The sequence below is a fragment of the Bactrocera dorsalis genome, chromosome 2 (genome assembly GCF_023373825.1).
Source record: "Bactrocera dorsalis isolate Fly_Bdor chromosome 2, ASM2337382v1, whole genome shotgun sequence".
Lineage (NCBI taxonomy): Eukaryota > Metazoa > Arthropoda > Insecta > Diptera > Tephritidae > Bactrocera > Bactrocera dorsalis.
In genome coordinates, this window is record NC_064304.1 from 97,486,491 (window position 1) to 97,501,308 (window position 14,818).

Here is a 14,818-nt window from a genome sequence, read left to right on the forward strand (position 1 = left end):
CCATGGTGAACTTGGTAGGTTGAGTATCAATAAGCGCGTTTAAATTCCTCTGAAGATGCAAAGAAATTCAACAGTGAAGCGAATAAACAATGGTTACATATATGTACATGCACATACTCGTATCTATGTATTTACATATGTACATATATAGAATTCAGAAATATTTGGCTTGTCCAATGAAGTATAAATACTTGATAAAGTATTTGATAAAAATTATAGAAAAACGTTTATGACATCTTAAGTGACCGATCTTTTGTTTTGGTTTTGTTATGTTCATATATCCAATGTATGTAATAAGTTTTTAACTTAGTGTAATCGGCTCCCCAAATTTTAAAACTGCTTTTATCAACACCCGACATACATATGAAAAGTGTGATCCATTTCGAGGTTCCCTACTTTTTGAAAGCAAAACCGCAGAAACTTTAAATTTAATGGGGAATGTTTATTAACGTTCGAAAGAAATTGTTTGGCACCTCCACTTGATTCACCCGTTATATATAATTATATCTGAATAGATCCTGAAAAAGACTAAACCAATAAATAACACTACTGGGACTTTCAGTTATTGTGAATCACATTTATTCACAATAGTTATTACTCACTGACAATTTTTGTGTAAACAGCTGGCAACTGCATCGAATTAGCTCAAATGCTCGCGCTAAAAATTTAAAGAGAATTTCATAAAATTATTAAATTGTATAGTGTACAAAAAAATCGTTTAATTAAATTTATAGTGTAATTTCAATAAACAAAACCACAGTCAATATGTCTGGATTTTCCTTTGGAAACCCTTCACAACAACAAGCGGCTGGTTTTAGCTTCGGCGCACCAGCAGCGCCAGCGGCAGCTAGCACGCCAGCATTTGGAGCTGCTGCAGCGCCTGCATTTGGTGCGAGTGCTACAACAGGAACAACCGCATTTGGCGCTACAGGATTTGGGGCAACAACCACAGCCCAAGCGCCTGCATTTGGAGCGACCGCGAATCCAACCGCAACTGTTGCACCGTTCGGTGCAAGTGCTACAACAGCAGCACCTGCTTTTGGAGCTGCACCTACTGCCTCTGTAGCGCCTACTTTCGGTACAGCAGCGCCAGCGTTCGGTGCAACTGCTGTCAGCAGCGCAGCACCGTCTTTTAACTTTGGTGGTTTGGGTGGAACAGCTACAACAGCTGCAACAAGTGCTGCACCCGCATTTAGTTTTGGTGGACTTGGTGGTACGGCTGCCACGAGTACGGCGACATCAACAGCCCCTACGCTTGGCTTCAGTGGCCTGGGAGGTGGTTTGTCATTTGGTAAACCCGCCGGTACTACAACATCGGCTTGTTTAAATTTCGGCACAACAACTACATCAGTGGCAACGGGCGGTATGTGGAAACCGACAGCCACCTCAACCACAGCAACAGCTACACCGTTTGTTGGTCTGGGTGGTGTTGATGTCAGTTCAACGCAACCTAAAGCGGGCGATCTCAAACAAGATAGTGTTAAGGTAAATATTTGGCTTTTAATAAATTAACTTTTAATGATTTTGTTTTATTAGATAAAAGAAACTATTGTTCCCGATGAGATTGCGAAAACTGTCGACGCTCTTAAAACTCATATAAAAGGACAAAAAACACTTTCCTCAGACATTGGACGCACATCTACTTCAAAACTGTCCAATGTGTCCAACGAAATAAGCAATATTCAGTGGGCGCTTCAGGAGATTTCTAATTCAGTAGATACAAATTACAAACAAATAAAGCTGCTTCGGAAAGAAACTTCAAAAACCATACAGGCTGTGGAAATGGCGCAACGCACGCAGGATACGCCCGCTGGCCTACAATTTGAAAATACGGCACCATTTCAGTTTTTCCTTAGCTTAGTGGCCAAGTACGAGCAGGACTTGATCAATTTCCGGCAGCAAATTGCGCTGACTGAGCATCACATGCGCTCAATAACTAATCCGCAGACAGTGTCGCCCGATGATCTAAAGCGTGGTTTCCGACAAATAAACGAGAGCTTCATATCTCTCGCCGGCCGTTTGCATGAATTGCACCAGAAAGTTGAAACACAGAAAGAACAATTTCTTAACTTGCGAAAATATCGCTTGCGCGATACTACAAATGTTTTCGCAAAGATCGATAACCCCGAAAGCAAGGTTGACACAACAAATATTACCTGCGGACCAACACCATTTTCCAATATTTCCGCAATGAGTGCATTTGGAAAGAGTTTTAACAACGCATCCGCTGCGGCGGGTAGAAGTGGAACCACGGCAACGGCTGGTGCCAAATGATGGAGCAATTGAAAATTATATTGTTAAAATAAATTTTTCTCTGATTTTAAAAAGTTGGAATATAGTCGTTATCACTTAATATTTGTAAATGGTTTTGAATAAAAGAAAATACATTTTGAAAATTTTGAAATAATTTTTCCATGCTTTTACATCTTTGTAGTATTTGTTTCGTCTAGCACTTTTCTGTATGTACATACATACGTACGAATTAAAAAATTTAAATAGTTTTTAAGCAATGGCATAGCAGACATAATTTATATTTAGCAAGCAATATTGTTCATTATTCGTTGCAAGTTTCTCAACATTTCAGAAAGGCATATAAAAATTATTGTTTTTCTCTCAGATTTTATGAACATGCTTATATTGTTTATAATTAATAATAAGGGTAATTAAAGAATTTTTTGGAAGGCCTATAATTATCCACTGCAAAATCAACGTTCAACACAATTTCAACGCATATTATAATCTATAGCAGCGTTTATCATTTTTTAACAACTTGTATAACATCCTCGTCAGCCATAATATGTGATATGCCCACACGCTGTGGCGAGTACTTTGTGGAAGTACCCCAAACAAGTCCATATTTAAATTGAGCCGCTAGTGTACGATGTATAGCATGGCATACATGTTCAACTGTGACACCCTGAAAGAAAGCAATATCATTACTATAAAACAGTACACGCTATTATCGATCACTAAACAAACCTTTCTTAAAATCAAACCATCATCAAAATCTGGTGGTGCACCCGGTTTCTTTGTGTACACTCTTATCAGCTGCAACGCATCCCACAAGGCCTCTAACAGATAGTCCAAATTTAATTTCATGTTGCAACTGACCACTATCGAATTCGGTTCTCGCGCTAAACGATCGACCTCCTCGATTGAAATCTGATCGATTTTGTTGTAAACGTATAAGCAAGGCAAATACACACGGTTTGCCGTCACTACATCGATGAATTCATCCTCAGTACAATCCTCACGGAAAAGTACCTCCGCATTGAAAATTTTGAAGGAATGCAAAATAGTTTGCACCATTTTCTCATTACAACGCGACAATGAACATGTAGAATTAAAGCTAAGACCACCACCCTTTTTCTGCTTGAAGTAAATGTTAGGTTTGCGTTTGTTAAGTCTTATACCGACTGATTCCAATTCACGTTCGAGCAAATCACGATGTACATTCGGCTTGGTAGCGTCCAACATCATGATAACCAAATCGGCTGTGCGCGCTACGGCAATAACTTGACGCCCGCGACCTTTGCCCTAAATTATGAAGAAAGAAAAATATAACACAATACACACATAACGATTATTTCTGTAATATTTACCTGAGCGGCACCTTCTATAATTCCAGGCAAATCTAGTAATTGTATATTAGCACCTTTATATTCAATGACACCGGGGATACAAGTGAGTGTGGTAAACTCATAATTGGCCGCCTCAGATTCAGTCTTGGTCAGAGTAGACAACAAAGTAGATTTACCAACCGAGGGGAAACCAATCAACGCGACACGCGCGTCACCACTTTTCAAGACATCAAAACCATCGCCTTTTTCACCCTTCTTCGATGGTTCCAACAATTGCGAGCGATATTTGGCAAGCTTCGCTTTCAAAAGACCCAAATGATATTCGGTTGCTAGTAAAAGCAAAATAATTTTAGGATTAGCTGACTGAATAATTTTGTTTAAATTATTTTATTTGTTTTGTGTTAAGAGTTAACCTACAAGCAGGTCTGCGTCAACACAAAAAATACAAAAACAACTTGCCAGCGGTGCACGGACTCTTGTAGTGCGGCCACACCACACATTTCTTCTAATCAACTTACCTTTATTCTTTTGAGTACGAGCAATTTCCTTCTCTATTTCAGAGATCTTCTCCAAGATACCCATCTCTGCTGGCTATATTTATGAATAATTTTAGTAATTACTAGCAGGTCATTTATCAGTTTTTTGTGATATTAACTTTTCACTAAACGCCTGGTTTACAAATTACTTGCTACTGCCGCAGTCGACGTCGCTGATGTCGGCTTGAATATGTGCGCTACGACAGCTGTCAAAGGGTGGTGAATGAGCCAGAGTAGTCATTCACAATGAATATGATAAGTATGAAATGCATTTAAGATCTTTTATCAAGCACATATGTTAATTTGGAAGTCTACTTTCGGTTAACCATACGTTAGTTATCAGTGTGTGCTACCAGAAATTTATGTTAAAGTTTCTGCGATAATTGAAAAAATAAACAAAAACGCTTGTGTTTTACTGTTTTTTCACCACTTTTGGCTGACAGAGTATGCATTAGTTTACACGCACTTTTTTGAATATATTGGAGACTCGGTAGGTTATAAAAACTTTAGGCAATTAAATAAAAATTAAATACAAAATCTCTACCATTTATAGTAAAAGACGAAAACACATTTCCTATTAAAATTTTGGTCCATATTTTAAAATTGTTTCCTTTTTATTGAATATTATTTATTTTTATTACATAAAAGAGCTTCTTGAAGCAAATTTCTTTAAAAAAAATTAGCACCATGGAAATGCTTGGCACCATTCATAAATATTTTGACGGTCTGCTAATTTTACAAATGGTATTCACCAAAACTCAAATACACTCCTTTTTATAAATAAATTTAAACAACATATTAAAATTACTGTTGTGCAATTGGAAAATTAAATTAAACGGTATTTAATTTGTGCTCTCTCAGTTTTGTTTCTTACATTAAATGACGTCCTTCCTCCAACCCCCACCTAATTGCATTCCATAACTAAGCCTACATCTAGTTGGCATAATAACCGTGCCCATCGTTGCCCATATACTCTGTCCAACGCTGCGTCTGCATATCGTCCAGCTCAGAGCACACCTGACCCTTTTGTAGCGTATGACACGTACACGAAATGCTGATACGTGTCACAATTAATTGAGACTCATACTTCGGCACATGCGGTGTAACATTCACTAGACGATCACTTAGACATTGCTTGAGGAATTGCTTTCGCAGTATACGTAGATTGTCTAATGTGTAACCTGGATGATTAAGAATAAACAACATATTAGTTATTTATCTATACAAAATTGTTTAATTCCATACTTTTATAAGCACTTATCTTTTCCTCAACGCAGTTGAGATCCTGGGGCCTAAAGAGTGGTGGATATGTCTCCGACTCACGTATATTTAACACGAAAGCGAAATCCACAGAAGAGCGTGTGCCATTTAGCGTCTTCAACAACACGCCCGTAGATGAGATTGAGGATAGGAACCATTCATCGGACTCATCGTTAGTTGATGGACTAGCAGAAGTCACGTCCGTATCGTCCGACACTCTCGCTTGTGTGCTATCATCACGTCTTAGACGGCTACGTTTACTTTTTTTGTTTGTATCATCTTGATTTGTCGAATAATCGTATTTGTGTGACTCTTTAATAGCATCACGCTCCTCCTTCTCCATTTCCAGATCCCATAAGCTAAGCGGCTCCTGTTTATCTAAGTTGTTTTGCGGCACACCACCAGTAGGTACGGTTTGCGTAGTATTCTGCTCATCCTCAAAGGATGTTATGTCACTGCGCACATCGCGATTGCCGGGATATTTCGTGCGCAAGCGTATGGGATGCTCATTCTGCGGTACCAGCTGCGACACTTCATTGTCAGCATAGAGCGTGTCGTATTCTTCGGGCACACGTGCGCCAACCACGGACTCGTAGTCTTTTTGCTAATAGAAATACAATGAGTTTGTACCGTTTGAAGTGAAATGATTACAGTGAAAGGAAACCTACCGTCTCACGCATTGGTTCGTTGCCATTGGCGGCATAACCACCAGCGTAGTAATTAGTGTAGCTATTTTGTTTAGCGGGCTCAAAAACATTTTCGGCGGGTAATTCATTATTTGGTAGTATCTCCTGCAGTATCTCCTGATCGAATATCGGATTTCTCAGCGCATTTTCCTTGTAATGTGGCTGATTTTGATGTTTCGTTGCCTTCTCTAGCTTTTCCAAGTCAGCGCTCACGGCGATTTTCTTTAGCAGCTCCTCTCGATTTGCTAACAGCTTCTTGAGCAGTTTAGGATGCTTTAGAGGGGACTTCGAATTCTGTTTAGCATATTGTGGGCGTTGTGTGCGGTTGAGGTGCACCTCAATGTCGTCTTAAACGTGAAATGAGGGGAACAACATTCGCGGTACATGGTTTTATGAAGCTCTGGCCATACATGTATGCATGTAATAAGTTACTAACCTGTGCTAAAAATTACGGCTCCTGGTGGTTCGATATGGCGTGCAATTGCGTAAAGTTTCAGCACAGTCGAAGTGTTGTAACGCAGACGACAAGTGTCTGCGCGTGATTGTAAAATGATGTCGCTGTCTGCAAATGCGTTTATAAAATGTAAAATACAAATCTTCACCATAGTATTTATGTGGCGCTCACCTGGTATAAATTCATAAGCATCTTTCGCGTTATACTTATCCCTGCATTGCATTTGCCAATGCAAAAAGAAGTCGCCACCGTAGTTCTGCGATACCGAGACACCACCCAGCAAGCTATTCGAACCACCGGAATCAGTCATCATTGTGTCCAACAAGGGCTTACCCGTTTTACCATCCAGTATAGTGGTCTGCGAATAATAATACACTGGGAAACCCGGTCCAGTATTATATTTCACCATGAAATCAGTCACATTGTCATTATTGAAATGTCCAGGCACAATTGCGCTAACACTTTCACTAGCCGGAAAAGTGTAATTCCACAACATGCTGAAATTGCGCCCGTCGAAAGCATACACTGACGAGTTGAAAGATGCTGCCACAATATCCGCAATATGATCGCCCGTTATATCGGTAATCACTGCGGGCACCATCACGCCGGAGTGTTTACTTTGAAAGAGTGGTGTAAACTCCTTTTCACTCGTAAATTGCATAAGGGAAAGTAAGCGTATGGTATAGATGCCGCCAGGTGTATTTTGACCACCGGTAATGATCATTAGTAGTTCGGTGCCATCCTCTTTTGTAAGCATCTGCACAGGCACAAAGACTTCCTCTTTGAACGGCGTTGGTATCGTGCGTATGACTTTACCTGTCTTGCCGGAAATCACCTTAATATGGCCCGCTTTGGACTCTTCGCGCTCCTCGAGATGCGCTGCAAGTATATCGGAGATTTCGTCGCCATCCAAATCACGTATGATATTTATTGTGTAGAGATCCATCACGATGGGCGAGTTGCTTTCCACTTCGACTTCACGAAACTCCCAAATGCTGGTGCCGCTGCGGCCATTGATGGCGAATATCATCTGTGAGAGAAATATTACAAACTCAGTTCGGGTTGTGCTACGTTTGTTGTAGTGTAAAAATATGCAATCAGCATCATTGATATTATACTCGTATATATATAACGTATTATAATATTAACGTATTTTTTTGGTCAAATTTCAGTTTGTTAAGCTCCGTTTTTTGCGGAAACAACACTTACACCCAGCCTGCCTGCGGCTACACAATCCGGATAGCCATCAAGATCAATATCCAATGTACACAGCAGTGAGAACACATTCGCCACACTCCACGTCTGCCAGAGTAGACCGCCAGTCGCGCCATTTATAGCAATCACGCCACCTTCACAAGGCACCTCGTCGTCGCCTTGTGCGGACTTGCACTTGGGCAACGTAAAACCCTCATACTGAATGTTATCATCTGAAACAGCAGAAAATTATTGCACATAAAAAAAGCTATATTTAGAGCTACCCACCAACGCCGAAACCGAAAATGATATCTGCAATATCATCGCCATTCAAATCGGCCTTACGTACTGGACTCTCGCTGTTCATGCGTGGAAAAGTGCGCGACCACAAGCGTTGCACGCTAATTTGTGTGCAAGGCACAACCTCCGGACCCAAACTACTGCCGTAAGCCAACGATTGACCACCGCCCGCATAAGCTGCTGCACCCGGCGGCGCTGTGGGCTCGCGCTTCAGCCACACTTTAATGCGTTGCAGCGGTATGGGAAACATGGTCAGGATGAGCGCTGCGAGGCTTATCAAGGCAATAAGGACAGTTAGTGCGGCAAGGCCATAGCAGAAGGGCTCACAGCAACGCCAACAACGGCGATGCTTCATCATAATTGGCACCGAGTTGTGCATTTTACCATTTTTACGGCGCGGTGCCATTAGTGGACGCTTCAGGCCCTTCTCTTCACTTAACTGTAAAACGTGTAGTGAAGAAGTAGAGATTAAACTTAGTTGCAAGTGTAACATATGTATATGTGTGTGTGTGTGTCTGGGAAAGTGTAGATGTGTATACCTTGGCGGTGCGCGCATCCTTAATAAAGACGTCATCGTCCACATCGTCACTAATCTCCTCGTCGATGGAGTCACGTATGGCGATACGATTCGACGGCACATATGGTCGCATTTTAATCATATTGAAGAATCTTTAAAGTAGCCACTTGGTGCGTAAACAGCCCGGCGCTGCTTGGTGCAAATAATGCGCCAATATTTATTTTGTTTGAGGGTAGACAACAATAATTTATGAAAAAGTAAAATGCAACTGCTTCTGTCTACATTCACTTGCTGCTACACGCCCTTAAGTATGCAATTTAATTAATTTAATTTTTAATTGTGTATCAACTTGTGCACTTTTATATTTTAATTAACCTTTTGCACGCAAAATTGTAATTTTCACATTACCACATATTTAAGCCGTTATATTTTACCGATTTTTACTGTTATACTGCAAGCTCGCAACAATTTCGTGTTCAACCGTAATGGAGATTTGTAAAAATCGATATTTCCCCTGCGAAAATACGTGCACATACACGCATAAACATGTGTATACAAGAGGCGACACTGTCACTTTTGACAGCTGGTTAACGCAAATATTAGGGAAATCCAACGCCTGCGCCCCACACACATGCGCCTATATCCAAACCAACACAACACAACACAACAAATACTTGTACATTGAAGCAGGCAAGTTGCAGCAACAATTTGTCGACGTCGCCAGCACGTGTTGCACTTTTGTTTGTCAACAAACGCGCGTGGGTGGCAGCAACTGCCCCTAACCGATTGCGACCAAATACCATAAATCTACACCGGCGCGCCACACAGCCTGTTGCTCTCAAATGCCTTTCACTTACACTCGCACACATTCATACACACACACATACATATATATAGCATGTTAGAGACAAGCAAATGCTTACAAAAACACGCTCTACATTCACACAATAAACTCTACTTCATATGGGAATACTCCGCAATACCCGGTCACTCTCGCTCTCCGCACTTAACGGCCAATACGGATTCGAATTCCTCATTCATGCCACGGCACACATACGAGTAAACTTTCGTTTTTGCTTTACGCATACAGGTGCACAGGCAGTTAACAAATTTATAGCGTCTTGCGTGTACAGTTATGTACTTATGTATATGTTTATATGCTTGTTTGCGTATATAAGTACATATTTGTAAGCGAGTACGCTCAAATGCGGAAGTTCAATGTCCTCATTCGGTTATGAATGAATTGACGCTTTGTTGCCATCGTTACACGCACACATACATACATACATACATACATACATATACAAATATGTTAACATATAGCAATGTGCCTCTTCGTTAATTCCAAATACCTTTTCGTGCATGCACATAACGTAAATAAAAAGCAAATTCGCTTGCAATTGTATTGAGGTCTTCTTAGATATTCACTTATGACTTCCGCAAAGTAAATCTAGGTTATGCTTTGTTTCCAAACAAATGCGCATTCATGCCACTAACGGAAGGTATGTGCTAGAGCAGTGAAGGACAATGTAGAATATGTATGCGAGCATAACTCTTAATGATATCAGCTGGTCCATATGTATGTTCAGCTATAATTGAGTTAAAATTCTTCAGCCTGTTTCAAAGAAGTGAGCATTCAAACCCCCTAGCGCAGAGCTCGCTAACAGTGCGAACAAAGCTCGAAATAGCTTCAAGCTACTTCATTATCAGACTCATTTGGGCACCTAGTCGCATAGTAACTGCCGATGAGCTAACCAGAGGGCGCACCTTTATTCTGCTCACATCGAAATGAGACCGACTTGGATCTCTATAAAAAATCTTGCGTTCCAGCACTGGGTCAACGTAGCTCACGTGCGCTTAGCAGGCGCTGGTAAACGAACAGCTTCTGTGCAACTAGAGTAGAATGCAATGAACTTCTTGCCCTTAGCAAAGGTCATCTTGCCGCAAACGTAGAGTATCTTACTGGACATTGTCCAATTGGGATTCATGCGGTAAGACTGAAAATCTTGTCGGACGCAAGCCAACGGCACCGCCGCTTTGTTATACCGAGTTGCTGATGAGTGCTCTCAGAGTTCAGGAATGCAAGTCGAATAGAAAATCGTTCCGCAGTCTGCTGTGCTTGCAGCTTCTCGACGTCGAACCTTCCTTGGTTATGTGGCCCGAGTCAATGTTAAGACCTCAAAGCGTACGCACTTCTAAAACACTGGAGACGTGTCTTCCGTCTGTCACAACATGATCGATCTGGTTAGTGCCTTATATATTCAAAGACAGCCAGGTAGATTGATGAATTTTTCTATGCTGCAACTTGTTCTATAGATAACCATATTTCGGTCCTCGGCGAAATCGATCAACGCATTTGGGGAAATTTGATCATGAAGGCTAAACTTACTGGCCGTTGTGCCAAAGATGCCTTGTTCGCCCACCCTGGTGCGCTCTAAGCGCTCATTGAAGACATCTTTGGCCACAACGTCCTTCTCTTCCGTCGGGACGTGGAAAATACGCCCCAGTCCTTGTCCCGTCCATCACATTTCTTGGACGTCGGTGATGTCAGCCTTTACTCTAACGAGAATATCAAACAGCTCAGCAACAACACCTTCCATCCCAAGACCAGACATTCCAGGTGCATGTCCTTAAATCGTAATCCTTGACACGTTTACAGGGGTCGTCATCAAAAGGGAAGTCTCTCATCCGAGGCTGTTTTCTTTTTGTATATACGTATATGTAGGTATTTGCGACGCTGTGCCAAAGTGGCAGGCGTTTCGTATTCGGGAAATTTCTATAATTGTTTGAGCATAATTAGTTGACAGATTCTTGCTTTTCTTAACACGTTGTAAAAAGCTAAACTTGTATCAACTAACTGCTACTCGGTCAACAAGTATAGTCACAATCCCAGAAGTCTTTCTCTAATTACTCTTACAACACCCATATGTATGTATATCTAGAACAGGCAACAACACAACATCGTCATTATATTCTTTATCGTTGACGGCAACACTTACCAACTGCACTTACCACGTGTAATGATATAATTTTATTCTTCTTCTTCTCGATTATTAAATTATCTGCATTGTATGGTGTGATAATCTCACACATGAAATATCAAGGCAAGGAGACCAGCAGCAGCTTGCGTGAAAGCTCGACCGACAGCCAGTACCCCCTCGCTGTTCTACGATACATTTGGTTTGTCTGGGGTTAGAGGACCCCACGATGGTAGTGAGAGCTGCATACTTTCACCGTTACACTATTATTAGTTGTTGTTAAAGCATTGAAAAGTGTAAAAGTGGAAGCAACTCGAAAATGCAACAACGCGCTCATCACTCTCACTACTCGACAGGCGCGGCTATTCAAAGTCATTTAAGTGAAAACTAAAGTGTGGAAATTAAATAGGAAATATGGTATACAAACCTTTTTTTTTGTTTTTGTATTAAATTAAAAAATAAAAACCCGCAAAGATGAAGGTAATGTGAAGAAATGTTAGCGCAGGAAATTATCAAAAAGCTGCATTTTACTCACAAGCTGGAGGGAAACTAGTCGCTTTCACTGGAGGAAGAGCGCGTCGCCAATAGCAACTTGAGTGCTTGCGGCTATACAAAAATATCTTCAAAATATTTCTTTTCACAACGCCTGACTATGGTAACATTTTCCATTTTTTTTCATCATATTATCACTTATTTTTATTCCAATCTTTTTTATTGCGCTGATTTTATAAGATGAGGTTAAGTGCGGCACTTGTTGTCTTAAAGTTGCCACAAAAGTGTTTGACGTAAATGCGCTGGGCGGCATGCAGCCCTGTTATGTGCATGGAAATGTATGTATGTATAGGGAAGTGTATGAGTCGGGCAGTGGCGGATGGGTGCGCAGTCTGACGCTGCTGCATCAGCGCATGAGAGGCTCATGTGGCAAGAAAACTACTGGTGGGGCACTGAAGAAAACGATAATGGTGCTGATGTATACTTGTTGTTGCTGTCACATACATGCATGTATGTGTGTGTATGATGCTTGCTGTCGTTGAAACGTTGCTTGTTAAGTGTCCTCCGTCTGGAACGTTCGCGAAAGTATAGAACGCCTGCAAGTAGGCTATTTTTTCTTATATTGCACTAAACTACAGACATACATACAAGCATATAGCACATATACACTCTCACATAGAAATGAGTTGCATTTGTAATTTTTAATCATATGTGGCTATTTTAGCAAGGTAAGTGCGAAAAGATTTTTTAAGCAAATTTATTGAGAATAAATAGACTTATTTGCATGCGTAATGCGACTTGTCCTTGAACATTTTATTTTAAGTAAGTAAATGTACATATGTAGTACAAACACATATGTATATGCAATGGAAAGTACCTAAAAATATTTGCTAAATGAAAAATTAAAAAAAAAAAAAATGTTAGTATCTTTGTATGTATGTATATTCATGGCATTGGCAAGGTCAATGAATAGTCATCATCGGCAGAGCCAAGTTTGTTGAGTATTGTCAATTGAGATCCTTGAAATTACTATTAAAATAAATTACTATTAGAAGAAATAAGAGCTTAACTTGAATAAAAATATTTAATATCCATGAAACGAGCAAATTTCCTTCTTCTTCTTCTGTACAGAATATTTTTAGAAATAATTATTATTCCGGTAAATAAACTCATATCACACATTTGTGGTTTTAATGATAAGCCAAATGATTTCAGCATAACAATAAGTTACTAAATTGAGTATTCGTTATTTCTACGACGTCATACACTTTCAAATTATATACCTGAAATTATCATATTGGGTAGTCGAAAAAGTATTTTCGTATTTCTATAATTATACTTTTAAGTCTTAAGTTCAGTTAATTTTTATGATAAGCAAGATTTTTACGATTTTAGAGGTCTTGTAACTTATGATTTTAAATTAAATATATATTTTTTTTTTAATAAAAGATTATCTTCAGTTTCAGCGAGAAACAACTTACCCTCGTGAAATCTATGCACTCTCACATATTTTTACATTTTTGTGAAATCTCAAATACAAGAGGAATGTCGTCAATTTATGTTGTCAACTAGAGACAAAAGTTGTGCTGCACTGTATTGCAGGTCCTTAGCGACTTCTTGTCCAACTTCGGTGCTAATGAGGCAATTTGCTGCCAATCACATCCACATTCCCACAGCAATCAAAAACTAAAAAACAATATTTTTTTACTAAATATATATTCACTAAGTATATATCAAATATTAGTTCTGCTTTCACCAGGCTAGGTAAGGAAGCGAGGCAAATGGGTCTGGCAGTGAACGAGAACAAAACGAAATAACTCCTGTCATCAAACAAACCGTCGTCGCACTCGTGACTTGGCTTCAAACGTTGAATAACTCGTGCCACAGGTGCTACTTCGGACTGAGTAGGCAATTGAGAAGTAAAGTCCTCTCTCGGCGAACAAAAACCAAACTCTACAAGGCACTCATCATCCCGGTTCTGCTATATGGTGCAGAGGCATGTACGATGACTACATCTTATGGGTCGGTGTTACGGGTTTTTAAGAGATAGTTTAAACGAAGTCGTTTGAATTAGCAACGACGAATACGAATACATTACACAGTTCAGCGAATTAAGAGACAGTGGCTACGACCTATCGTTCGAATGGACGAAAACACACCAGCTCTGAGAGTATTCGATGTAGTACCCGGCAGTGGAAAGAGGAAGACCTCCCCCCCGTTGGAAAGATCAGGTAAAGAAAAACCTGGCTACACTTGGAATCTCCAATCGGTGTCAAACAGTGAAAAGAAAGAAGGGCTGGCGCGGTGATGTAAACTCGGCAATAACGGCGTAAGCGGTGCCAATAAAGAAGAAGATTAAAGCTCTTTCATTGATAATATACGGCAGCTATATGTCAGCTATATTTGTATATAAAATAACATATTCTGATAAGTAAAAATACCATTAACATTAAAGGGAATTTTTATGAATTGGGTTCCATAGGAACTCTTTGGTCTATATGTACCTCAGCTAACGTATTATAATAGAAGTTTATGGCGAATATGTTCTACCTGAGCGAATGTAAGAAAGGTGGATTGCACGATTTAAAAGTATTGATTTTGGTTTAGAAGACGAAGAACGTGCTGGACGCCCCAAAAATATTGTAGATTGGGAACTGGATTATTCGATTGTCAAACACAAGAGAAGCTGATGGAGACTTTGATAGACATTCAAACAGTCATTTCAAAATGGTTCGAAAGCTGCCGGATATGTTCAACGACTAGGAAATTGTGCGCGAAGTGTATTGAAGCCAAACGACGTTGGAAAATGATGTTGCATCA

General features: G+C 40.1%; 3 protein-coding genes across 3 annotated transcripts; 1 reads left to right on the top strand and 2 right to left on the bottom strand.

Moving 5' to 3' along the window:
• The first annotated feature begins 606 nt into the window (after positions 1–606).
• Positions 607–2,395, top strand: LOC105231637 (nuclear pore complex protein Nup58). The gene is made up of 2 exons (XM_011213042.4): positions 607–1,485; positions 1,537–2,395. The coding sequence occupies exons 1-2, from the start codon at positions 766–768 to the stop codon at positions 2,272–2,274; spliced, it is 1,458 nt and encodes a 485-aa protein (XP_011211344.2). The 5' UTR covers positions 607–765; the 3' UTR covers positions 2,275–2,395.
• Positions 2,396–2,496: 101 nt separating this feature from the next.
• Positions 2,497–4,305, bottom strand: LOC105231636 (developmentally-regulated GTP-binding protein 2). The gene is made up of 4 exons (XM_011213041.4): positions 4,100–4,305; positions 3,603–3,910; positions 2,980–3,537; positions 2,497–2,917 (listed from the first exon to the last, which is right to left on the bottom strand). The coding sequence occupies exons 1-4, from the start codon at positions 4,161–4,163 to the stop codon at positions 2,756–2,758; spliced, it is 1,092 nt and encodes a 363-aa protein (XP_011211343.1). The 5' UTR covers positions 4,164–4,305; the 3' UTR covers positions 2,497–2,755.
• A 407-nt stretch (positions 4,306–4,712) lies between these two features.
• Positions 4,713–8,774, bottom strand: LOC105231634 (uncharacterized). Its single transcript, XM_011213040.4, has 8 exons — positions 8,551–8,774; positions 8,000–8,450; positions 7,727–7,944; positions 6,689–7,547; positions 6,500–6,625; positions 6,046–6,410; positions 5,363–5,981; positions 4,713–5,298 (listed from the first exon to the last, which is right to left on the bottom strand). Exons 1-8 carry the CDS (start codon positions 8,668–8,670, stop codon positions 5,051–5,053), a joined length of 3,006 nt encoding a protein of 1,001 aa, XP_011211342.2. The 5' UTR covers positions 8,671–8,774; the 3' UTR covers positions 4,713–5,050.
• Positions 8,775–14,818: the final 6,044 nt, after the last annotated feature.

Coding starts and splice junctions, on each gene's coding strand:
- LOC105231637 (XM_011213042.4), top strand. CDS start 766: ATGTCTGGATTTTCCTTTGGAAACCCTTCACAACAACAAGCGGCTGGT. Junction 1,486..1,536: donor TCAAACAAGATAGTGTTAAG/GTAAATATTTGG, acceptor TTGTTTTATTAG/ATAAAAGAAACTATTGTTCC.
- LOC105231636 (XM_011213041.4), bottom strand. CDS start 4,163: ATGGGTATCTTGGAGAAGATCTCTGAAATAGAGAAGGAAATTGCTCGT. Junction 3,911..4,099: donor TCGTACTCAAAAGAATAAAG/GTAAGTTGATTA, acceptor TGCTTTTACTAG/CAACCGAATATCATTTGGGT. Junction 2,918..2,979: donor ATGGTTTGATTTTAAGAAAG/GTTTGTTTAGTG, acceptor GCTTTCTTTCAG/GGTGTCACAGTTGAACATGT.
- LOC105231634 (XM_011213040.4), bottom strand. CDS start 8,670: ATGATTAAAATGCGACCATATGTGCCGTCGAATCGTATCGCCATACGT. Junction 6,411..6,499: donor AGCCGTAATTTTTAGCACAG/GTTAGTAACTTA, acceptor TTCACGTTTAAG/ACGACATTGAGGTGCACCTC. Junction 5,982..6,045: donor ACGAACCAATGCGTGAGACG/GTAGGTTTCCTT, acceptor TATTTCTATTAG/CAAAAAGACTACGAGTCCGT.